This window comes from Myxocyprinus asiaticus, chromosome 3 (assembly GCF_019703515.2).
Source record: "Myxocyprinus asiaticus isolate MX2 ecotype Aquarium Trade chromosome 3, UBuf_Myxa_2, whole genome shotgun sequence".
Lineage (NCBI taxonomy): Eukaryota > Metazoa > Chordata > Actinopteri > Cypriniformes > Catostomidae > Myxocyprinus > Myxocyprinus asiaticus.
Window position 1 is genome coordinate 2,210,710 of NC_059346.1, and position 26,791 is coordinate 2,237,500.

Sequence of the window (26,791 nt, forward strand, 5' to 3'; positions counted from 1 at the left end):
TGTAACTAAAATGTTTTGCTTTTTAAAAAAAATAAATAATTATCAAGAGTATCAAGTTGGGGGGCCTGGGTATCTCAGCGAGTATTGACGCTGTACCACACCTGGAGTCGTGAGTTTGAATCCAGGGTGTGCTGAGTGACTCCAGCCAGGTCTCCTAAGCAACCAAAGTGGCCCGGTTGCTAGGGAGGGTAGAGTCACATGAGGTCACCTCCTCGTGGTTGTTATAATGTGGTTCTCGCTCTCGGTGGGGCGCGTGGTGAGTTGTGTGTGGATGCCGCGGAGAATAGCGTGAAGCCTCCACACGCGCTACGTCTCCACGGTAACGCACTCAACAAGCCACGTGATAAGATGCGCGGATTGACGGTCTCAGACGCGGAGGCAACTGAGATTCATCCTCCACCACCCGGATTGAGGTGAGTCACTACGCCACCACGAGGACTTAGAGCGCATTGGGTATCGGGCATTCCAAATTGGGGAGAAAAAAGTCAAATTTTTTTTTCTGGTAATTTACAGTACGTCACAGATACAAATGTACACAGAGCTGAACTTGTATTAAACCCAGAACATTCCTTTTAAAAGGACCACTGAAAACTTGACATATGTTCCATCACATTCACCCTGTGCTCAAATATTTATAACAAGCATATTGTTGCACCACATTGTAATTTCCCAATGAGATCAAAGTATCTGCTGTCAATCTCAACCAATGCTAGCTTTTGAATCGTTCAATTGTCAGACTCACGGTATTGGCCAATTCCAGGTAACTTCCGCCCAACGTGTCGCTGCGGGTGACAGGAGGTGTAGACAAGAGCTTGTGGAGTCCAGCTGAAGGATCCAAAAGTTTGGCTTGATCTAGAAGTTTGTGGAGCAGCGGTGAGTTCTGCTGATGTTTTGTTGTTGACTGTAGATCTGGACTCTGTAAGTCTCGCGATCCAGAATCATATTCCCAACTCTCACGAGCGCCTGAACACACAAACACCTGTCAGAACTTTTCACACAATATTACACATACTGAACACATAATGTAAATAAAAGTGATATTCTATCTGACCGTATGGTCACGTCAGTCAAGAATGAATTCAACTCAAGATAAAAAAAGCTTTGGATAATGAGTGCTGTGGCGTACTTTTACCATTATTATTGTGCCCTTGCTCAAGACGCTTACAGGTAGTTTATCTAAAAATGAAAATTCTGTCCTCAATTACCTTCAAGTCGTTCCAAACCTGACTTCCTTTTCTTTCATGGAACACAAAAGGAGATGTTTAGCAGAATGTTCACAATGCTCTTTTTCATACAATGAAAATATGCAGTCACCAGAGGCTATAAAGCTCCAAAATATACCCAGCAAACACAGAATATTGCATTTTGGTTGCAGTTAGGTAATGTTGCAGTACAATGCTTTAAAAACATTCTAGAAACCATTCATAAACTTAAAAAATATAAACTGTTGCGATGAGATTTTCACAGTATGATAACCTTCATAAAAAATATGATATCATGGTATTAAAGGTGCATTGCTAAATTATTAGCAGTTCAATATTTAGTTACAGCTAAATTTATACAAAAAAAGTGTCGTGTTTAAAAAAAGGACCACAAGTCCTCGTGGTCGCGTAGTGATTCGCCTCAGTGGCGGAGAACGAATCCCAGTTGCCTCCATGTCAAACCACGCATCTTATCACGTGGCTTGTTGAGCGCGTTGCCACGGAGACATAGCGCGTGTGGAGGCTTCATGGCATCCACGCTCAACTCTCCACGCGCCCCACCGAGAACGAACCACATTATAGCGACCACGAGGAGTTTACCCCATGTGACTCTACCTTCCCTAGCAACCGGGCCAATTTGGTTGCTTAGGAGACCTGGCTGGAGTCACTCAGCCTGCCCTGGGATTTGAACTAGCGAGCTAGCGAACTCCAGGGGTGGTAGCCAGCGTATTTTACAGCTGAGCTACCCAGGCCCCCATCTCTGGAGCATTTCTGAGCTGCTGCCCACATACAATTTTACACACTCAAATTGAAAAGCTCAAAATTTCCCCAATATTGTAGACTACTTGCAAAAAATTACTCTCATTTTTCAGAAAACCCCCCAAATTAAAAATAAAGACTCCAATTATTTATAATTAATATTGAATGTGTTTTTAGTCTTATTTTATTCCACCAGATGGCAGCAAGCACTAGAAAAAAATGAAATTTTCTCTATCACATTCCGTCACAATATACAGATCTGAAATGTAGGTGGCGCTCTAACACATTTCAGCCCTCACAGATGTGCTCGTCCATAGACATTCAGTCTAATTTTCAGTTCATGCACTACCCCCATCATTTCATCTAATATCTCGGCCTCTGAGTGGACTACAAGCTCAATCTAGGTGTCATTAGAAAGCTGAGAGCCTCCCCTTTGTGATGATATATAACATTTTAATAGTTAAATAAACAATAGTCAAAAACATATTTTTCTGATGATTTGTTTTGCATGCTTTTCCTTTTGTATGGCATATTTTGTTCTGGTAATCTAAGAAATAACATTGGATTATTCACACAAGCAAGCTCACAGACAAGTAAAAAATGTCACATTTTATAATGAACTTCCTAAGGTAAAAGCAGATATAAAGTTTTTAGCTATTTGGGGCTTACAGCAGCAGTTATTGGAGCATAAAAGAGATGTTTGTAATTGATGACTTACAGAAATCATATTTCACTTTGTGATTCTTTTGAAAATCTTTCGAACTGTGGTATTACTGTAACAAAATAAACTGTACAGTCACATTCCTGAGAGTGAGAGCTTTCATTTGATATATGACTTGTCCATTTAGGTGCTATGTGAAGGACTTTTTAATTTTTATATAAATATGTCTACCCCATTACCTCTGGGGGGAGCTAATTTGTGACGTGAAAGTTTTGAGGCCTTATTTTTTATTTTATGTAACATAAATGCAGAACTTCAGATTATAAGCTTTCAAATGATACCTCATATGCCTGACTTATGTATACAGGGGACTTTAACGTTTTAAGCGTAAACTTTTCCCACGATATAGCGCCCCCCTTTGGAACCGGCCCATTGAGTTTAAGGGGTTTTAATTGAAATTATGAATACTTCCTGCAATACCATAAATTAGAACATGTCAACGGTATGAAAACCATCTGTTTTAAAACCAAAGTATACCCTGAACCCGTTCCAGGCGTATATTTTCAGTGATTTGTTTGATGTATTTAATGCTTTTTTTCATGGGAAGGTATGCAAAAAAAATTCCTACTCCCTGAAATATGAATGAAATAAGTGTGTTGAGATATCTCACCGGTATCTGTGACAACTCTAGACAGCAAACAAAAATGTGTCTGCGGACAATGACGTTTTCGACCTGTCAATCATTTTGCGCGTTCTCATAGTATTGTAGTTGCAGCGAATTATTGTGGCTTAATGCCATTTTTATTCCATGTTGTTCATAACAGTTGTCAGTTGAGGGCGCTATTGTGCTGCTGTTGGGTTTGACAACCATTTCTGCACGATGTCGGTCTCAGTAAAGCTAATTTGGTATCCATGGAGTGCGGGTTTTGGAAAGAGGTGCGTGGCTAAATCAACGGCTCAGTCTCGTGTAAGCAGAACTGACAAAATCGCTTACAGCACCTTTAAGTAAGTTGAAGTAAAAATTAAAAAATTTACCAAACAATTTGGACAACATGGCTTAAAAAAGGTGACTTCAGCCAAAAGGTGAGTAGTTTGCATCCCTTAGGTAAATATTTGAACAAGATAATTTGTGTAAATTAATTTGTCTTGTGGAATATACTGTATGCAAATATCAGTTGTCAAATAGCTTCATCAGGGCAGAAGTAAATAAATGTCATTTTTATGATCCCTCTTATTTTTTTGTAAATGATCAACATCTTGCCAATTCTGCAAGGTGGATGCAAACTTATGAAATCCCAGATGCAGTGTGATCGAGTTGAAATCCCAGAAAGAAAGAAAAACAACACAATTTTGACTTTTAATTATAAACAAGCCCAAAATACACGGGGACTCTTCTTTTGAAATGTCTGCGCTCCCGCTTGCTCCAAGTTGAGAAATCACTGATGGCTTTTGAATTCACTGAATGATTCGTTGAGAAAGTGACTCTGATTCAAACTACCTTAGTAGTAGTTCAGACTTGTTTCATGAATCTTTTCGGCTGATTAATTAAAAATACCCAGTTCAGGGCCTGGGTACCACCCCTGGAGTCGCGAGTTCAAATCCAGGGCGTGCTGAGTGACTCCAGTCAGGTCTCCTAAGCAACCAAATTGGCTCGGTTGCTAGGGAGGGTAGAGTCACATGGGGTAATCTCCTTGTGGTCACTATAATGTGGTTCTCGCTCTCGTTGGGGTGCATGGTGAGTTGTGCGTGGATGCTGCTGAGAACAGCGTGAAGCCTCCACACGCGCTACGTCTCCGCGGTAACGCGCTCAACAAGCCACGTGATAAGATGCACGGATTGACGTCTTGGATGCGGAGGCAACTGAGATTCGTCCTCCGCCACCCGGATTGAGGCGAGTCACTACGCCACCACAAGGACTTACAGCGCATTGGGAATTGGGCATTCCAAATTGGGGAGAAAATAAAAAAAATAATAAAAAAATTTCACGGTTCAAAAGAATCATTAGTTTGCTAATCGGGCATCATGACTCCTGCTGTTTTTGTTGTATGTGCAGTGAGCTCATCTCATCAGAAAGGGTCAAAAGTACGTAAGACACACTGGCTGAAATTGGATATGAACTGGGGCCCTGATACTGTATAAACTACTTTATACTTCTATGGTACTTTTTTGTTCTTTTTGGAGTTTGGCATCCCCTGGACACTGTATGTTTTCATTGTATGTAAAAGAACAGCATGAATATTTTGCTTAAAAAAACTTATTTTGTGTTCCACAGAAGAAAGAAAGTCATACAAGTTTGGAACTATATGAGTGTGAGTAAATAATGACAGAATTCCCCGTTTTGAGTGAACTGTCCCTTTAAACTTTGGTAACTCCAGGAGGATTGTCCTTGTTGTGTGTACTGTACAAAAGTTATTTTGGACAAAAGAGTCTGATAAGTTATAACACTTAACAAATAACATTTCTTTCACTACAGCTATAACATGTAGGAACATATCTCTAAACAGTTTGAGCATAAAAATTAAGATTTATGTTTAAGATACTTTCAAGTTCAGATCTGGACAGGAAAATGTTGTTGCCAACATACCTAAACTATTCTCACTGCTGGTTGGCCGGGAGGCGATATGTTCCTGAAGCTTCTTCTTGTCAGAGTCGCTCGAGACGAGCGATAGTTGTATTTCTTCCTTGAGGATCTCGTTCACCAGCTGCATACGACAGCGTGTGAAGTCTTCAAAGGAAATCTTTCCTCGCTCATCTGCGCCAAGCTGACCCATAATCTCAGCGACGGAGTCTTCCATATTCAACTGACGACACACCATCAACAGATCATTCCTGACACAGAGACAGACATAATCATTTACATTAACTCTTACATTATTTGTCAATTCTACGTTGTATATTCTGTCTCCAAATGGCCCTGATCAAAAGTTTACACACCTTTGAATGTTTGGCCTTGTTACAGACACACAAGGTGACACACACAGGTTTAAATGGCAATTAAAGGTTAATTTCCCACACCTGTGGCTTTTTAAATTGCAATTAGTGTCTGTGTGTAAATAGTCAATGAGTTTGTTAGCGCTCACGTGGATGCACTGAGCAGGCTAGATACTGAGCCATGGGGAGCAGAAAAGAACTGTCAAAAGACCTGCGTAACAAGGTAATGGACCTTTATAAAGATGGAAAAGGATATAAAAAGATATCCAAAGCCTTGAAAATGCCAGTCAGTACTGTTCAATCACTTATTAAGAAGTGGAAAATTCAGGGATCTCTTGATACCAATCCAAGGTCAGGTAGACCAAGAAAGATTTCAGCCACAACTGCCAGAAGAATTGTTCAGGATACAAAGAAAAACCCACAGGTAACCTCAGGAGAAATACAGGCTGCTCTGGAAAAAGACGGCGTGGTTGTTTCAAGGAGCACAACTTTTGAACACAACTATATATATATATATATATATATATATATATATATATATATATATATATATATAATTATGTACATTTTGTTTTACACTGTTCTGGTTTTGCATTTTGTTTGAATTGTATGCATCTCAGCTGGCAATATGACAGTTTGTCATGCCAATAAAGCACATTAAAACTGAAAAACAAACTGAGAGAGCGAGAGAGTCACACTTTAAAATGTCTGAATGCAAAATGCTTGAGCAGTGATTTGTAATATTTGTAAATTCTGTCATCATTTACTCACCCTCATGTGATTACTTTCCCTTTAGTGTTCCACAGAAGGAAAGTCGTACAGGTTTGAAACAACATTAGGGTGAGTAAATAATTACAGATTTTTGTCATATTTTTGGTGAACTATCCCTTTAAGTGTCTAAACACTTTTGGAGTTATGTGCACAAATATTAACCTTTATATATTAGTGTTCTCTGTTTAGGAGAGCAGATGTACTTTTTGTTGTTACTGAAAATAAGGCAATATGGTTTTTGTGTTCATCAGTGAACCAGTTTACTGCACTAATCTAATCATCGCAAATAACCTTGTTACTGCCTATGTTCATCACTTCAAAATCACTTTAATTTATCACAATGACAGCAATGTATGCAGTAGTTTTCCTCTCATCTTCCACCCGAGACAGAAACAAACTATTAACATCAGAGTTTACAAACTTCAGACAGCGAGAGTTTAGCTCCAGTCACTTCCGAGGCCATATCGATCCAAATTCAGACCATTTTACATCTCTAGCGACATGCAAACAAGCTTTACGCATTAGTATGTGTGTTTACTTTGCGTTCCCGTCGAGAATTAAACTGTAACACTGTTGCGTTCTGATCATTCTCACAAACTGTAACTTTGTTGCAGCGGCGCTTGTGACGTCACTGCGCTCGTTCCGCTGTTCGCAGTTGTATGAAATCACTAAAGTTTTTCTGCATGCAGCTGTGTGTAAACTCCTGAGAGTAATGTGTGTGTAATGTGTTACGTTTCTGACCGGTTAATGAACCCGTCGCCGTCCCCGTCACACGTCTGAAACAGCCGCCGAACGCGCTCCTCCTCCGCCGTGCTGGAAGAGTCACTGCTGCCGCTGCTCGCGCTCACCTCCGCCATCATGAACTCAGACACACACACACACACACACACACACACACACACACACACACACACATCACTCTCTCTCTCTCTCTCTCTCTCTCTCTCTCACACACACAAACAGACACACAACACACACACTTCACCAAACCTGCAAGTGTGCAGTGTGTGTGTCTTGTTGCAACAGTTAACTAACAAATTTAGCCTTTCTGACAAGTTACATGGTTTAAAGAGGACCCAAAAATTATTTGGACACTTAAAGGGATAGTTCACCCAAAACTATAAATTCTGTAATCATTTACTCACCCTAATGTTATTCCAAACCTCAACGACTTGCTTCTGTGTAACACTAAAGGAGATATTTTTCAGAATGTCAGACTCAGTCACCATTCACTTTCATTGCATCTGTTTTTCCTTACACTCTTAGGTGAAAAGGTTCCATATATCACTCGCTTCATATTTGGAACCCCTAAAAGGTTCTATAAAGAACCCAAAAGGGTTCTATCACTCGCTTCATATTTGGAACCCCTAAAAGGTTCTATAAAGAACCCAAAATGGTTCTATCACTCGCTTCATATTTGGAACCCCTAAAAGGTTCTATAAAGAACCCAAAAGGGTTCTATCACTCGCTTCATATTTGGAACCCCTAAAAGGTTCTATAAAGAACCCAAAAATGTTCTATCACTCGCTTCATATTTGGAACCCCTAAAAGGTTCTTTATAGAACCCAAAAGGGTTCTATCACTCGCTTCATATTTATAACCCCTAAAAGGTTCTATAAAGAACCCAAAAGGGTTCTATCGCTCACTACATGCCTACACCTACACACCCCCTCTAAAAACAATATATCCTACATATTTGGAACCCCTAAAAGGTTCTATATAGAACCCAAAAGGGTTCTATGGCACGCTTCATATTTATCATAAATGTTACGATTCCAACATGGAATCGTAACATTTGGTTTTTGTTTAGTTTTTAAAATTAAATGTTTATATGTGAATTAAATAGTTTATATAGACACTAAATCACTAAAAAAGTTAAATAACCATATTTAACACATTTGGCAGATGCTTTTATCCAAAGCAACTTACAGTGTACTGATTACAGGGACAATACACCTGGAGCAACCAAGGACACAATGGTGGTAGCTGTGGGGATTGAACTAACAACCTCCTGATTACAGCCTATGTGCTTTAGCCCACTACACCATTACAGTAACACAAACAATAAATACCTGCAGGACAGGTAAAGGATGGCAACAACAACTGCCCGAGTTACACCATGAACGCACAATCCTTCATCAGTGCTCAGACTGTTCACAATAGACTGAGAGAGGCTGGACTGAGGGCTTGTAGGCCTGTTGTAAGGCAGGTCCTTACCAGACATCACCGGCAACAACGTTGCCTATAGGCACAAACCCACCTTCGCTGGGCCAAACAGGACTGGCAAAAAGTGCTCTTCACTGATGATTTGCTGTTTATTGTCGAAGGAATGAGCGTTACACCGAGGCCTGTACTCTGGAGTGGGATCGATTTGGAGGTGGAGGGTCCGACCATGGTCTGGGGCAGTGTGTTACAGCGTCATCGGACTGAGCTTGTTGTCACTGCAGGCAGTCTCAACACTGTGCGTTACAGGGAAGACATCCTCCTCCCTCATGTGGTACCCTTCCAGCAGGCTCATCCTGACATGACTCTCCAGCATGACAATGCCACCAGCCATACTGCTCGTTCTGTGCATGATTTCCTGCAAGACAGGAATGTCAGTGTTCTGCCATGGCCAGCGAAGATCCTGGATCTCAATCCCATTGAGCACGTCTGGGACCTGCTGGATTGGAGGGTGAGGGCTAGGGGCATTCCCCCCAGAAATGTCCGGGAACTTGCAAGTGCCTTGGTGGAAGAGTGGGGTAACATTTCACAGCAAGAACTGGCAAATCTGGTGCAGTCCATGAGGAGGAGATGCACTGCAGTATTTAATGCAGCTGGTGGCCACACCAGATACTGACTGTTACTTTTGATTTTGACCCCCCCTTTTGTTCAGGGACACATTATTCCATTTCTGTTAGTCACGTGTCTGTGAAACTTGTTCAGTTTATGTCTTAGTTGTTGAATCTTATTATGTTCATACAAATATTTACACATGTTAAGTTTGCTGAAAATAAAAGCAGTTGAAAGTGAGAGGACATTTATTTTTGCTGAGTTTACATGCATACATACTCACATTAAGCAATTGTTAGCCTAAAGAACCCTTTTGTGCAAAAAGGGTTCTTTGGAGCCGAGTAAAGAACCCTAGAGTTCTATATAGAACCCTAAAGAACCTTGTGTACAATGTAAGCAAGATCTTGATTTGTGTTCCACTGAAGAAAAAAGTCATAGGGGTTTGGAATGACAAAAGTCACAATGTTTAAAATGCTTTTTTGCACCTTTATGCCAAAAAGGTCCTATTTACAAATATTTACCAAAAAAGAACCCCTTTTTGCACAAAAGTGTTCTTTAGGCTAACAATTGCTTAATGTATGTATAATTTACATTATTTATAAATAGTTTTGAACACTATATATTTTGCATTTGTCTTAAAATACATGTGCATCGTAAAAATTACATGTAAAAAAAAATATATACAACTTTACTTGCAAAGTTTATTTTTTAAGAATTTTTTTTTCTTCTGTTCACAAAGGCAAGACTGGAAAAAATATTTCATTTTATTGAATACTGATGGAGCAACATAAAATGTATGGAGGTGGTTTTGATTAAAAATCATTGGAAAATAAAGTGGCGAGGCAGCTTTTACCCCACACTTGGCCTCTGGGGGGGTTATAGTAATATCCTGCAGATACAGGGGCAATACAACATATACTCAAATACTTTGAGACAGCAAGATGCTTTTTTGATGTTTATTCAGAAAAGGGTTAACCATTTCCTGTTCATTTTAAACACATTTGGCATTTCAGAACATCTCAAGTGAGCCAACATTCTTCATAACAAATCTATTTCCTCCTCTAAAAAATATATATTTTTTAATAATGGCCTATAGCACCTGCAGCAAGGGGGCTTAATACCCCAAATACTATCCTTTCACTTATTGGACAGTTTTGTTTTTTTTAATCTTCAAAGGAGTAAAAAAGAAAGTGTGGGGCCTCCGAAAGACAATCATAGGAAGTTTTTTAAAAGCAGCAATTCCTTTCAAAACATTCCTCAAAACTAATCAGAACAAAAACAAAAAAACAAAACTTCTTTTACATTAGCCGAGAAATGACAGGAAACAGAAGAGCAGAGGAAGTTGATGCATTTATAACGGGACTGTGGCAACGTTTTTGCAAAATGAAATTAGTGGTTTATTACACATATCACTGCAGTTTCAAGGTGAAATGTCCACTGAGGGGTGCTAAAAGCAAATTAAATCTTATCATTTTTCTCCCAAAAATATATGATGCTCTATAATGATTGAAATGAACAAAACCTTCCTCCCTAACCTAAACCTTTAACTGAAACCTAACCGATAGTATTATAAAAAGTGAACGTGAGGCGAGAGTATAACCTTAAGAACCTAATCTTTTTTCTAGTTTTAAATAAACAAAACTGAAGTCCCTACTCTAAACCCCACACCTAAACCTAACCAATAGTGTTATAAAAGCAAATGTGAGATAATAAAACCCTGCAATATCTGTAGCAACCATGTCATTTCTTGGCGCTGCTATGTAACTTTCGGTTCACATGCTGTGCTGGTGTCAGACCTGGGTCCCAGGATCACGTTCAAAGTCCAACACTCTATCAGTAAATGTAGTTGGTTATGTAATGCAAGTGTAAAAAAATGTCCTATTTGAAATAATGCATAATAATAAAAGTTTTGTCTTTTTTATTTCATAATATATTACTGTCAAAACAGAGCAAAAAAATAATTAAAGTGTTTATCTGCCGTTTTACTTTAATAAAACACATTGTTTTTGTTGCGTCTCTAGAGTTAATTTCACCAGAAAACTGCAGTGATCATAGAATGAGGCACGTAAAACTCATATTGTAAAAATGTAATTTTAGTAACATGATTCTATGAGACCAGATTGGATTTACAGAGGAAACTGTGGCAGGCCAGTTTTCATTGTCAAACACAGAAAGAGAACTGATGGGTGTTTGGAGCGCACAGAGTAGTTATCCTCTTCAATTTACTTCAGTCACTTCCTAAATGTGTAACACTGATATATACTTGTAATTTAAGGGAAATAAGATTTTTTTTTTCCATTTGCAGAAGAAAACGTGATTGGTGCTTGCCCATGCAAAACTCACCGCCATGAAGTTAGAGTGTTGTGTGTGGTTTAGAGGCATTGCTAAGTGGACCCAGACTATTCAGGAGTCCAAGCACCAAACGTCACAACAGTTTGATCAAGGAAGTCGGAATTTGGCAAGCATCCTCTTAGGGTCCAATGGCTGCCAGCAGTCAATTCAATTTCAAAATATAACTTGTGTTGTGAATGGCTGATCATTATGAAATTTGGCATCCTCTTACAGCTTATCAAAATTAGGCTGTATACCAAATTTGGTGAGAATCAGCCACAGGGTAAGGCTATAATAAGCTAATATAAAGTATACATTTTTGGTATTAAGTCCAGAACTGTGACTGCATAAAAATATTTTTTTATTCTGAATCAGTTGGTCATAAGGTTTTAAATTTATTGACACTGTGAATTTATTGAAAACCCTATTTTTTCAAACTCGTCCTAAGACATTGAAGTCATCAAAAGAATTTTGATTTCATCATTCTGCAAATCTGCATCTACACATTTTTTGGGTGTAGTCCAATGACTAATTGGACTGTATCCTGTGGATGCAATGTCCAAATTTCACAAAACTTGGTATACATGGACAATAGGATACTCTGAGCGCACATGCCAAATTTCACCAATTTATGTTAACAGAAAATCAAAACAATCAGCAAGTAAATTGAACTGTGAATGAAATATAAGAAACAAGATAAGAAATCCTAAGTCTGCAAACACCACACCTACACTCTTAGAAAAAAAAGGTCCTTTAGGGTTCTATATAGAACCTTAGGTTTCTTTACTCAGCTCCAAAGAACCCTTTATGCCAAAAAGATTGTATTTACAAAGATTTACACACAAAAAATAAATAAATAAATAAATAAATAAATAAATGTTTTTGCACAAAAGGTTTCTTTAGTCTAACAATTCCTTAATTTGAGTATGTATGTATTTGCATGTATAATTTACATTATTAAAAGTTTAATTTATAAATAGTTTTGAACACTATACATAACTTTGCATTTCATACAAAAAACAAAAACAAACAAACAAACAAAAAAACATTGAAAATCGACTTCTTCAGCTTTGGGATTGGTTAAAAAAGGATAAATGACAGGTGATCAGATCCAGTGTCCTTTCTCTTTAAGATGACTGTATCCCAGTATCAATATACAGTCTATTCTTGACACATAATTCAACAACAGATGCATAAAACTGTGTTTATCATAAGCAGCTAAATAACTAAATACTAAATAATACTTAAATGTGTTTTATATGATTATTTAACTTTCTTAGTGATATAGTATCTATATGAACTATTTATGTCACACATAAATGTTATTTTGGTAATAAAACAAAGACTAAATTTAAAAACTAAACAAAAACAAAATGTTACAATTCCATGTTGGGAACCCCTAAAAGGTTCTAGAACCTTTTCACCTGGCTTAAATAACCCTTTTGATAGAACCCTCCAAAAGGGTTCTATATGGAACCTTTTAGAGTTTCCAAATGTGAAGCAAGTGATAGAACCCTTTTGGGTTCTATATGGAACCTTTTAGAGTTTCCAGATGTATCTATAGCAAGTGATAGAACCCTTTTGGGTTCTATATGGAACCTTTTCATCTAAGAGTGTACAAAGTAACCAGAACACTTATTTATGCCCTTTAGTTACTTTAGTAAGTTACTTACTGTTCTTTGCCCCTGACAGATCTGCTCTTTCAAAATTTTGCAATGTTGATCATTTTCTCCACCCTGAAAAAAACGGATTGTATGGTTTAGTTGTATCAATGAGCTTTTTTGAGTTAACAACTAAAATTTCATGTCATCTTAAGTTTTGATTCTAATAACTTGTACTTAAATTGGATTAACAATCGTATTTGTCATTTCAACTCATTTAACAAAGTTGTCTGAAAAAGCAAAGATTTGCCAGCTCCCAGCCTGCATTGCAACATGAATAAATAATGAAGTTAGTGTTGTAGGCTTATTTTTTTGTGATTTGTGGACTTTATTTGTGCTGTTTTTGTCATTACTGTTAATAGTTGTTGTGATGTTAATATCTTCTACTTTATTTTATGGTGTTTTGTTGAGTGAGAAATTGATATTTTTTTGTCAGTAAACTCGACTGAGTCAAAACAAAAAGACAACTAGCTTAGGTGAACAATTTAGTTTTTACAGTGCACTTTTCCAAACCTCACCCAAATAATTGCTGCTTGCGGCTCTATTTTTAATGTGTAATTACAGTTTTAATGTGTAATTACAAAAATAGAGTATTCAAATATCTATTTTTTTTTATTTTTTTTATTGAAGCAAAACATTTATCCAACACCTATATCACCCATGTGAAAAACTAACTGCCCCCTTAAACTTAATAGCTGTTTGTGCCACCTTTAGCAGCAACAGCTGCACCCGAACACTTCTGATAACTGGAGATCAGTCTTTCACAACGCTGTGGTGGAATTTTGTCCCACTCTTCTTTCCAGAACTGCTTTAGTTCAGACACATTGGAGGGTTTTTGAGCATGAACTGCCCGTTTAAGGTCCTGCCACAGCATCTCAATCGGGTTCAAGTCAGGACTTTGACTAGGCCACTCCAAAACTTTAATTTAGCTTCTTTTGAGCCATTCAGAGGTGGACTTACTCTTATGCTTTGGATCATTGTCTTACTGCATAATCCAGTTGCGCTTGAGCTTCAACTCACGGACTGATGACCGGACGTTCTCCTTTAGGACTTTCTGGTAGAGAGCAGAATTCATGTTTCCCTCAATTATTGCAAGTCGCACTTAAGCGGCAAAGCATCCCCACACCATCACACTACCACCACCATGCTTGACCATAGGTATGATGTTCTTTTTGTGGAATTCTGTGTTTGATTTATGCCAGATGTAACGGGACCCCTGTCTTCCGAACAGTTCCACTTTCGACTCATTAGTCCACAGAACATTCTCCCAACAGGTTTGAGGATCATCAAGGTGTGTTCAGACAAAATTCAGACGAGCCTTAATGTTCTTCTGGGTTAGCAGTGGTTTCCACCTCGCTACTCTTCCATGGGTGCCATTTTTGGCCAATGTCTTTCTGATAGTGGAGTCATGAACAGTGACCTTTATTGATGCGAGAGAGGCCTGCAGTTCCTTGGATGTTGTCCTTAGCTTTTTTGTGACTTCCTGGATGAGTCGTCACAGTGCTCTTGGAGGAATTTTGGAAGGTCGGCCACTTCTGGGAAGGTTCACTACTGTGCCAAGTTTTCTCCATTTGGAGGTAATGGCTCTCACTGTGGTTCTTTGGAGTCCCAGAGCCTTTGAAATAGATTTGTAACCCTTCCCAGACTGATGTATTTCAATCACCTTTTTCCTCATCCTTTCTGGAATTTCTTTCAACTTTGGCATAGTGTGCTACTGGGTGAGACATTTTAGCCAACTTCATGCTGCTGAAAAAGTTCTATTTAGGTGTTGATTTGATTGAACAGGGCTGGCAGTAATCAGGCCTGCGTGTGTCTAGTCCAGCTGAACCCCATTATGAATGCAGTTTCATAGATTTGGGGATTTAGTCACTAAGGGGGGCAAATACTTTTTCACACAGGCCCAGATGGTATTGGATAACTTTTTTGCTTCAATAAATAACATTATCATTTAAAAACTGTATTTTGTGTTTACTCAGATTGCCTTTGGTTTATGTTAGATTTTGTCAGAATTTTTTTAAACAATTTAATGTGAGATATACACAAAAACAGAAGAAATCAGGATGGGGAAAATACTTTTTCACAGCACTGAATATGTATATACAGTGGTGTGAAAAAGTGTTTGCCCCCTTCCTGATTTCTTATTTTTTTGCATGTTTGTCACACTTAAATGTTTCAGATCATCAAACAAGTTTAAATATTAGTCAAAGATAACACAAGTAAACACAAAATGCAGTTTTTAAATGAAAGTTGTTATTAAGGGAAAACAAAATCCAAACCTACATGGCCCTGTGTGAAAAAGTGATTGCCCCCTAAACCTAATAACTGGTTGGGCCACCCTTAGCAGCAACAACTGCAATCAAGCGTTTGCGATAACTTGCAATGAGTCTTTTACAGCGCTGTGGAGGAATTTTGGCCCACTCATCTTTGCAGAATTGTTGTAATTCAGCCACATTGGAGGGTTTTCGAGCATGAACTGCCTTTTTAAGGTCATGCCACAGCATCTCAATAGGATTCAGGTCAGGACTTTGACTAGGCCACTCCAAAGTCTTCATTTTGTTTTTCTTCAGCCATTCAGAGGTGGACTTGCTGGTGTGTTTTGGATCATTGTCCTGCTGCAGAACCCAAGTTCCCTTCAGCTTGAGGTCACGAACAGATGGCCGGACATTCTCCTTCAGGATTTTTTGGTAGACGGCAGAATTCATGGTTCCATTTATCACAGCAAGTCTTCCAGGTCCTGAAGCAGCAAAACAGCCCCAGACCATCACACTACCACCACCATATTTTACTGTTGGTATGATGTTCTTTTTCTGAAATGCGGTGTTACTTTTACGCCAGATGTAATGAGACACACACCTTCCAAAAAGTTCAACTTTTGTCTCATCAGTCCACAGAGTATTTTCCCAAAAGTCTTGGGGATCATCAAGATGTTTTCTGGCAAAGATGAGACGAGCCTTAATGTTCATTTTGCTCAGCAGTGGTTTTCGTCTTGGAACTCTTCCATGCAGGCCATTTTTGCCCAGTCTCTTTCTTATGGTGGAGTCATGAACACTGACCTTAACTGAGGCAAGTGAGGCCTGCAGTTCTTTGGATGTTGTTGTGGGGTCTTTTGTGACCTCTTGGATGAGTCGTCGCTGCGCTCCTGGGGTAATTTTGGTCGGCCGGCCACTCCTGGGAAGGTTCACCACTGTTCCATGTTTTCGCCATTTGTGGATAATGGCTCTCACTGTGGTTCTCTGGAGTCCCAAAGCTTTAGAAATGGCTTTATAACCTTTTCCAGACTGATAGATCTCAATTACGTTCTTTCTCATTTGTTCCTGAATTTCTTTGGATCTCGGCATGATGTCTAGCTTTTGAAGATCTTTTGGTCTACTTCACTTTGTCAGGCAGGTCCTATTTAAGTGATTTCTTGATTGAGAACAGGTGTGGCAGTAATCAGGCCTGGGTGTGGCTAGAGAAATTGAACTCAGGTGTGATAAACCACAGTTATGTTTTAACAGGTGGGGCAAACACTTTTTCCACACAGGGCCATGTAGGTTTGGATTTTGTTTTCCCTTAATAATAACAACCTTCATTTAAAAACTGCATTTTGTGTTTACTTGTGTTATCTTTGACTAATATTTAAACTTGTTTGATGATCTGAAACATTTAAGTGTGACAAACATGCAAAAAAATAAGAAATCAGGAAGGGGGCAAACACTTTTTCACACCACTGTATATATGAGCTAGCAAACAACTTAAACTGTTATAATTCAGATATTATGGGGTTTTACAGTATTTCTGTGCAAAATGACTCTCAGTGCTGTGCTGTGATTTGCTGTGTGTTTGGTAAACAAAATGCATCCTGCAAAATGACTGCCATTGTGTTTTTACAATGCACCACTATGATTTCTTGGAAAGGAATTCTGGAATGGAGGACTCCATGTTTCTTATCAGAAGCACTGAAGGGCCTGAACAATCTTCTGTAGTTCCAGCTGAAATGGGCAGAAATGGTGAACGGCCTGTTGTTTGCCTCAGAATTATCAAACACTTGAGAAATGCAGAGTTCAGCAGAGAAATGCCACAGTGGTTTTATTATTTAAACTTTAAATTGAAAATCTATTGTGGGACATGTACAAAAACCTGTCAACGTGAAGCAATTTTCAACAGTAATGTTTCATAAATACATCATATTTGGGAATGCCACCATGGCGAAACACTAAAATAAGTATAACATAAACATTCACCCTATCGGGTCACTCAGTGTAATTTTATGATTTTTTTGAGTCTATTTGATAGCTTTGCTGATGTTACTGTATCCGGCTCCGAAATGCATCATCAAAATTTTCTCTCCTATTTTCCGCTCATCTTCTCCTGGTTTCTGTGGTTCCATCTTGAACATTATCTGAAGGAAGTCTCAGATGTGTCTGAGGAACACGATCCTACAGGTTGGAACACGGACACAGTCGAAGAGATCCAATCCAATAACATCACATAAAAATCATTAAAAGAAAAAAGGAGAGAACGGCACACTGCTATAGTTGCTCCCATGTCATTTAATAGGAAGAATTAAGTTATTAAATGACATGGGAGCAACTCTAGCAGTGTGCCGTTCTCTCCTTTTTTCTTTTAAAAAATAAATGGTATTACCATGGTAAATGTCCAAAAAAAACATGGTATTGCAATGGTGCATTTTCAAAAACATGGCACTACTGTGGTAAATGTCCAAAAAACATGGTATTACTATGGTGCATGTCTAAATAAATGGTATTACCATGGTAAATGTCCAAAAAAACATGGTATTACTATGGTGCATGTCTAAATAAATGGTATTACCATAGTAAATGTCCAAAAAAAACATGGTATTACTATGGTGCATGTCTAAATAAATGGTATTACCATGGTAAATGTCCAAAAACAAAAACAAAACAAAAAACATGGTATTGCAATGGTGCATTTTCAAAAACATGGCACTACTGTGGTAAATGTCCAAAAAACATGGTATTACTATGGTGCATGTCTAAATAAATGGTATTACCATGGTAAATGTCCAAAAAAAACATGGTATTGCAATGGTGCATTTTCAAAAACATGGCGCTACTGTGGTAAATGTCCAAAAAACATGGTATTGCAATGGTGCATTTTCAAAAACATGGCACTACTGTGGTAAATGTCCAAAAAAAACGGTGTTACTATGGTGCATGTCTAAATAAATGGTATTACCATAGTAAATGTCCAAAAAAACATGGTATTACTATGGTGCATGTCTAAATAAATGGTATTACCATGGTAAATGTCCAAAAAAACATGGTATTACTATGGTGCATGTCTAAATAAATGGTATTACCATGGTAAATGTCCAAAAAAACATGGTATTGCAATGGTGCATTTTCAAAAACATGGCGCTACTGTGGTAAATGTCCAAAAAACATGGTATTACTATGGTGCATGTCTAAATAAATGGTATTACCATGGTAAATGTCCAAAAAACATGGTATTACTATGGTGCATGTCTAAATAAATGGTATTACCATGGTAAATGTCCAAAAAAACATGGTATTACTATGGTGCATGTCTAAATAAATGGTATTACCATGGTAAATGTCCAAAAAAAAAAAAAAACATGGTATTACAAAGATCAATTTCCAAAAACATGGTATAACCATGGATGGTACATTAAAAAAAAAATTATATTGGTATGGTACATTTTCAAAACATGGTATAAGTCCATAAAATAGGGTTTTACCATGGTAAAAGTAAAAAAAAAAAAAATACAATTGGTATATGGTATAACCAAGGTTCAAATCCAAAAATATATATATATATTTCTATGGTACATTTTTTTAAAATGGTGTTTCCATGGTATAAATCCATAAAATATAGTATTACCATAGTACAAGTTCATCAAACATGGTATTATCATGGTATAAGTAAAATAAACAATAGTATTACCGTAAAACCTTATCAAAAAACATTGTTTTATGGTATTTTGTTGTTAGTGTTAAACTCTTAACAACACTGGTAAAAACAAAAACGTCAAGTGTTGAAATATAACACAAAAAAACATCTTTCTTGCATAAATCTTGATTCCACAGGAAGTTGGTCCATGGTAGGTGAAATATGTGTTGGCACCGTCAATGTTCAGTTATCATAGTACTGTACTTGACAGGCACACAGCACCGGTACCATGATAACCGAAAATGGACAATTCATGAATGCTGGACTCACAGGACGTCTTTGACCCTGCAAGAACAGTTGGAATAGGACATGATAATAATGCACAACACGGCAACTTGAAAGATGGAATCTGATTGTTTACTGACTAGTTTCACAAATAGCCAATTGTTCCAGTAAGAGTGATCAAACGAGATTTGTAATATTGTGACTTCTGATTTCTCTGCTAGTGGATACTATTTGGACTTCTTTGTCAATAGACAAGTATAACGAAATTGTGTTTATCTTCCACAAGGTGTTGCATCAAATTAAATAGAAAGGAATAAGAATAGAAATGATATAGAAGTTTAAAAAGAAGTAGAATGAGAAGTATTTAAGGTTTAAATGAAGTGTATATGTAAAATGTATTCATTTACATGAGTAAGTAAGAATATCAAAGTTAGATAAGAATATACAAAAGGTACAACAAATACATTTTAAAAAGTCTGAAATGAGTACAGCAAAAATTAAATGTGCAAATATAAAAATAAAAATGATAATGTAAAAAAAGAGAAGTCTTTCTACAGTATCAGTAATACTGACTGAATTCTGTACACGTCTGCCATCATCTGTTGAGACAGCCACGCGAAAAATACTTTGTAATATAATACAATTCATTCAAGATGTATTTTATATTTGATTATTTATATCTTTTATCATCTCTAAATGTGCATTACCACATACCTGGTTTTACGAAGATTGCATTTATTCTCTTGATTTTATGCTTATATTTGCATGTGCATAAGAGGAGAGAAAGGAGCTCAAAAGCTTGCGTGTAGGACGAGAGGGGTCCTAACAGAACGTGTCCTAACATCATGTACAGGACAGCCAAACTCTGATTAGTTAAATCCACACAGCCGCCCTGCAAGAGAAACAGAGAGAGAATGGGGTCAGAATCAGCCCAACCAAATGGCAAACCGGGGCGGTAGGAGTGTTTGGGAAATCTGTTTGAAAACAGTGATTATTTTTGCAATTCCGTTTAGTGCTACCAGACGCGCAGAATGACACTCAGCTTTAAACTGAAAACTGGGAGAATGTTGGATATTTAGGGAATGTTCCTTACGCACCGCTGCAAATATCGGAAACAGAGATGCTATTCTGAGTTTGTAGAATCTATTGTAGGACATTTGATAAGGAACCGTCCCACTGTGACCTCTTCTATCAGAAGACGAAGACATGGATGTTGTTTGTTACATGAAAATGCTAAATAATTCAGAGAAGACAAATGCAATCTGCATGATAACATGAACAGGTAATGTCAATCTATATCTGTTTTAACCCCTAAAAAAGTACCATGGTACAGTTTTGTTATCAGATGGCACTACCATGGTACACTGAAATCTAAAATTGGCACTGAATGATTAACATGTTACATAGTATTACATGCTACTCCAAAGAATATCACAGTACTTTCTGGTCTAAAATCTAGCAAAGAAATTACACACGTTTAAAACCCTTTTTTGCATTTAAAGAGACAGTGACATGCAAAGTTAATTAACATTAAAGTTTAAAATAGACATTTACATTTAAACAAGCAGAATAAAAAAAGAAGGAAAACTTGAAACAAGTCAATCCTCACCAACAAATGACACGTCAACAACACAATTTCCAAACAATATACCATCCCGGTTAAATGCCTCGATGTGAACAGACATCAGTTCTGTTTTTAATACTTTGATCTGCTGGAAAACAGAATATCATGGAGGTGGAACACTCAGAAAGTTTCAGAGAATGACTAATGAAATCTGGAAAAGTCCCAAACATTTTACTCCATGAGAATTTAGGTGTTTTTCATGAACACGTCTGGGTCATATTTCACCCCAAAATCAAAAGAAAGAAACAAGAACACATTTTTTGCTTTTGGCAATGTGACATTATTTTCACGAAATTAAGCACATTTAAACCACAATTCTCAGTTGTATACTGTATTGCAAATATTAATCAAGCTGCAAAGTAATTATGCATTATGGTAGAATTTGCTATACTCCTGATTTAAAAAAAAAAAAAAAAAACTTTATTACAGTATTTTTTTTCATTGTTTACATTGAATTGTATCAAGTATTTAACCCTATAAGCTCTGAAGGTTTTTTTTAAAAAGATTTCCTGTTTCAGTGGCATACCCAAAATTAAAGTCTTATAACTAAAAAAAAAACAAAACAAACAAAAAAAAACAAAAAACAAGGAGGGTCAAGTATTTACTATCATTGTAAATAAAAACTAAAAAAAAAAAAAGGAAAAAAAAAAAACTCAGCATAAGAAACTGCTGAAAAATCACAAAAATGTACTTTATTTTAAGAATACCTTATTATGATATATCTGGGTGTAAATAAGGTGGCTTTGAAAAACATTTTTGTTCCCAATCATGTCAACTGTATCTGAGAACATTTTTGCATTGATACGACAAAGCAAACAAAAGTTATAGCATCACAAAAATGATTTATCATAGTGTCCAAAAAGTGCACAAAAGCCTCTTCAAACAAATAAAACATAATAATTGTACATAAGAACTAATTACACATGCAAACACAACAATGACTAAAGGTATGCATAGCATGCAGACATGATTTTAGTAATGAGATTTCACAGAATGAGTTTCATTCTGTGTCATTTGAGTCATCATCGAGTCTGTGTCATGTATTTGGCGCCATCTCCTGGTGGTCATATGTAACATTGTGCTTCATGTGGATTATCTAATGATCTATACATCCGATTATCTTGTGTGTGGGCTCGTTTGAAAGATAGTAACCTCCTCTAATGATATGTGATATTTTATATTCTGTTTATATTTCGTGAAGTTATAAGTGAAAATGCGTCATATAAGCAACACCAGCATGTACGTCAAAGACATATACTTAGCTATTACTTGCTAAATTTCTGTCTGTGGCTTTTCTGAACAAATAGTCTGGTTGTATTCTACTGTTTGAGAGCTTTCCAACAACATATGACACATGACTATTAGATCAGTTTGATGTTTTTACTGATTTAAAAAAAAACTTAATTATCAAAACGGAACACTTCTGATTTATCTGCAAATTTCAAAGCACTTGTTCAGTTTTGGTCATAATGTCTACATGCATTGGAATATAGCGCCTCTAAGCTTTCAAACGATACCTATTTTGTGTTGGTTAAGACTGTAGTTATTCATATTTTGAAGATTTTTTTTCGCTGGCCCGCAGGCTTAAAGGGTTAACAACAAATATGGCAACAATGAGAATCTAATTGTAATCATCGAGAATAATGATGATTACAATATTCAAATATATATATATATATATATATATATGTAAAATGCACATGCAAATTATGTGAAAGATAATTTGTCATGAAAATATCATAATGAAAAAAAGGCTTCGTATTTCTTATTTCTTTTGATTTTAGGGGGAAATATGACCGGACAAGAACGAAACACTCTCCATGTGATATTGCTGTTGTTTCCCCATCTGTTGGAGAAATTGTCCAATTTAATTATCCAATCAAACACTGAGCATCTTTGTCAAACATGCATAACTAGCAGCCTCATGTTTTCAAATTCGTGGTTAGTATCATTCACTGTCTTCATCTGTACGGATGAATCTCACAAACAAATGTCAGGGATGCACATTGAGACCATTAAAATATTTTTGCATTGTGATAATCAAACTTTTAATGGAAATCAGCATAAAGAAATCCTACCATCACATACAAACACTTTTAAATGTAAATAATCCTGCATATAATTGACATTTGTTACATTATGAGACATGAGATTGTGTTCCTAACTGTCATAAAAACAATGTCACAATTCCAAAAATCTTTGTTGCTAAAAAAATGCATAATATAATTTATAAATATGACGTGTACATGTTGTTCACAGGTTGGTGAGATTGACTCATATTTATACTATTGGTGTACACTTCACAGTGGTTGAGACTCTCGTACCGACTGACACAAACAAGGACAACTATGTGTCAGTGAACGCAAAGCCCTGCTAAAACAAGCTGAAAACAAACAACCGTATGCGTCATTCAGAAAACTGTCATGAAAATGACCCGATCGATTCTCAACAACACAAAAACAGACTGATTGGCTACTGAAAAACAGTAAAACAGTTTCCTGCGCTGCTACTGAATCTACAGCGCCACAGTGACAGAAATTATGTTTTAGTGTGAGTTTTCGGTGAGAATTGTGATGAAAGAGACTGCAAGACACAAAATACAAAAACAATAAATTAACTTTTGTATTGACATTATTTAGTCTTTCTTTTGTGGTTTCCTTGTTAAATGCACGCAACAACATATAGCATGACCAATGCCGTCTGACTTGTGAATAAATGACTCATGAATCTGTCCTTTTTAAATGAATCAGTTTAAAAGACTCAGTAGGGGTGTTACGGTTCATCGTGGGGCGATAAATCACAGTTCAAAAATGTGACGATGCGCATTGTGCAGTTGGGACGTTTTTTTATTTTATCTTTTTTTATTATTATTTTAGCGTCTATTGAGTCCTTCCAGGATTTTGAGTTCTTGCAATCACAAGAATTCTTGCAAATTCAACCAATCTCGCATTATTTTCCGCAAAAAAAGTCAATCTTAGGGAATCCCATCGCTTTCCTTCATGCTTTACAGCGGCAAAACAATTCCTCGAGAAGCTTGAAGCAGTCGCAACATATGCAAATGCACAGTTGCCGCTGTATTATCTCCATAGCAACACCTCCTCTCCTCCACGTTTTGCGTTCACTATCAAAATCCTTGTGTAAACTCCCACGGGACCACAGACAGCACACATGCCACATACATCACAGCTAGCATTTAATCTTCACCCTGCGTGCTACAAATGAGACACAAAAACCCGCATTTATTAAAAGAATCCCAAACATTCACTTAAAATCCCCATTAGATCTATAGTAAAATGTGAATAGAATTTGAAGTGCAGGCTACCAATCTGAAAATATGCTGAACACATGTATGCTGAAAATACATTTTCATAAACGTGTTTTACTGATATAAGAAGGTCACATATATACATATATTCAACATAGGCCTATATTTCAAAATATGACAAAAATTGCCATTTTCTTATGTATTTTTTTTTTGTTCTCCCCTTTTTCCCCAATTTGGAATGCCCAATTCCCAATGCGCTCTAAGTCCTCGTGATGGCGTAATGACTCAATCTGGGTGGCGGAGGACGAACCTCAGTTGCCTCCGCGTCTGAGACCGTCAATCCGCGCATCTTATCACGTAGCTTGTTGAGCGCGTTACCGCGGAGACGTAGCACATGTGGAGGCTTCACGCTATTCTCCGCAGCATCCACGCACAACTCACCACGCGCCCCACCGAGAGCGAGAACCACATTATAGTGACCACGAGGAGGTTACCCCATGTGACTCTACCCTCCCTAGCAACCGGGCCAATTTGGTTGCTTAGGAGACCTGGCTGGAGTCACTCAGCACGCCCTGGATTCGAACTCACGACTCCAGGTGTGGTAGTCAGCACCTTTACTCGCTGAGATACCCAGGCCCCCCTCTACACTTGTGAAATTTAAATGTGTACATAAATGCTCAAATATATGAACTCTAATAGTATTTGTTCATATATGGCTATATATCAGATTTCAACATCAGACAATGTAATAATTGCAACAGGCCTAATTATTAAATCCTCATTTGTGTTTTTAGCTTACAGAATTATTGCATGTCTATTTTAACCTTAGATAAGTTCTTACATTGTCCGAGGCAGATCATTTTCATACAAAAATAATAAAGGGTCTTCCAATCTACCCACAGGTTTCACCTAAATTTAAACCCTCCAAAAATGTACCCCATTGACTTCCATTGTAAGTGCCTCACTGTAACCTCCAGAAAACGAGGGACAAGTCGAAATATATTTTTGTGGTGATCAATATTATGCCACAAATGCGGTTGATTGAGCTCAACTTGTATTGAACCCAGAATATTCCTTTAAAGATATTGTTTGTTGAAATGCTACTTAAAGCTGTAAAATTGTTAATGACTTCATCACTAGTTATTAATGGTTCTCTAATATGTGTAAAAACAGAGAGCGCGAGAAAAATCAGACTCTCTCTTCTCGTGAAATCGGTAACAAAGATAAAATAAATTAGTCCCCCCATATCACCATGCAATATAATAATAATAATAATATATTTTATTTATTAAGCGCCTTTCCCACAGCTCAGTGGACATGAAAAACTTGCATGTATATGTACAGCACGTCACATCACAGGACTCCATCTAAAACTATTTTAAACAGCATTTTGCAGATGTTTTAATAATTATGCGTGCAGCTTTTATAAGCTCATATTAAATGTACTTTAAACTACTAAGGAAATCAAGAAATTGATTACATTTATACATAACATTACACAGTACATTTACACATTTGACTTTAAATCTTGATGTTGATTAAAAGTAATACATCAACTAACCATATGTGGAATAATAGCAATAACAGCAAAACATTTAGACATGTGGAAACAATGTTCAGTTTTTCAATCAAACATCCACATTTTATAGTCCATTAAAGCCATTAAAGAAACAAGGAAATTAACTTACATCATGTTTCGCAGTTTATCCATCAGAACTGCATTCATGAGCTGTTTACTACAGTGACTGACCATTAGCTACTGATTAACCACAACACAAACACACACATGAACTGCCCCGATCAGACGCCCCAGAGATCAATAATCACCCAGTATTCACCAGTGTACAAAACAAGACACAGAATCACCCAATATAACTCAACTCACATGCCTTGAGCAGACAGACAGCTCACAAACTAGTGCAGTCATCCTCACAATCCCATCATACATCATTTCACTATATAAAACACTCCATTACAGAAATCGGATGGTTAGAAAAATCAAAACGAACTTCAGGTTGACCCCCTTGTGAAAGATAACTGTCAATCTCTCACTGAGGAATGGCTAACTTTAGCGCTTTATTTCTGTCCTATTTATTTTCTTGCCGCTGAGTAAATAATCAAGTTATAATGAATAAAGTTGAAGTGACCAGAGCTTATTTCTGCTATACACTTTCTTGCTTAAACCTCCAATTGCGGGGCCTGGGTAGCTCAGTGGTAAAATGTGCTGGCTACCACCCCTGGAGTTAGCTAGTTCGCTAGTTTGAATCCCAGGGCGTGCTGAGTGACTCCAGCCAGGTCTCCTAAGCAACCAAATTGGCCCGGTTGCTAGGGAGGGTAGAGTCACATGGGGTAACCTCCTCGTGGTCGCTATAATGTGGTTTGTTCTTGGTGGGGCGTGTGGTGAGTTGAGTGTGGTTGCCGCAGTGGATGGCGTGAAGCCTCCACATGTGCTATGTCTCCGTGGCAACGCGCTCAACAAGCCACGTGATCAGATGTGCGGGTTGACTGTCTCAGACGCAGAGGCAACTGGGATTCGTCCTCCGCCACCCGGACTGAGGCGAATCACTATGCGACCACGAGGACTTAGAGCGCATTGGGAATTGGGCATTCCAAATTGGGAGAAAAAGGGGAAAAGTCTGCATACACCTTTTTGCA

General features: G+C 37.4%; 1 protein-coding gene and 1 pseudogene across 1 annotated transcript in view; both read right to left on the bottom strand.

Moving 5' to 3' along the window:
• Positions 1–7,182, bottom strand: part of LOC127423252 (colorectal mutant cancer protein) — a 171,985-nt gene extending 164,803 nt beyond the window's left edge. The window contains exons 1-3 of the mRNA XM_051667409.1: positions 7,066–7,182; positions 5,207–5,451; positions 743–963 (exon numbers count right to left, since the gene is read on the bottom strand). Of these exons, the coding sequence (XP_051523369.1) occupies positions 743–963; positions 5,207–5,451; positions 7,066–7,181 (582 nt within the window). The 5' untranslated portion in view covers position 7,182. The remainder of the gene's footprint in view (positions 1–742; positions 964–5,206; positions 5,452–7,065) is intronic.
• Positions 7,183–17,130: 9,948 nt separating this feature from the next.
• Positions 17,131–26,791, bottom strand: part of LOC127430062 (RNA 3'-terminal phosphate cyclase-like protein) — a 21,344-nt pseudogene continuing 11,683 nt past the window's right edge.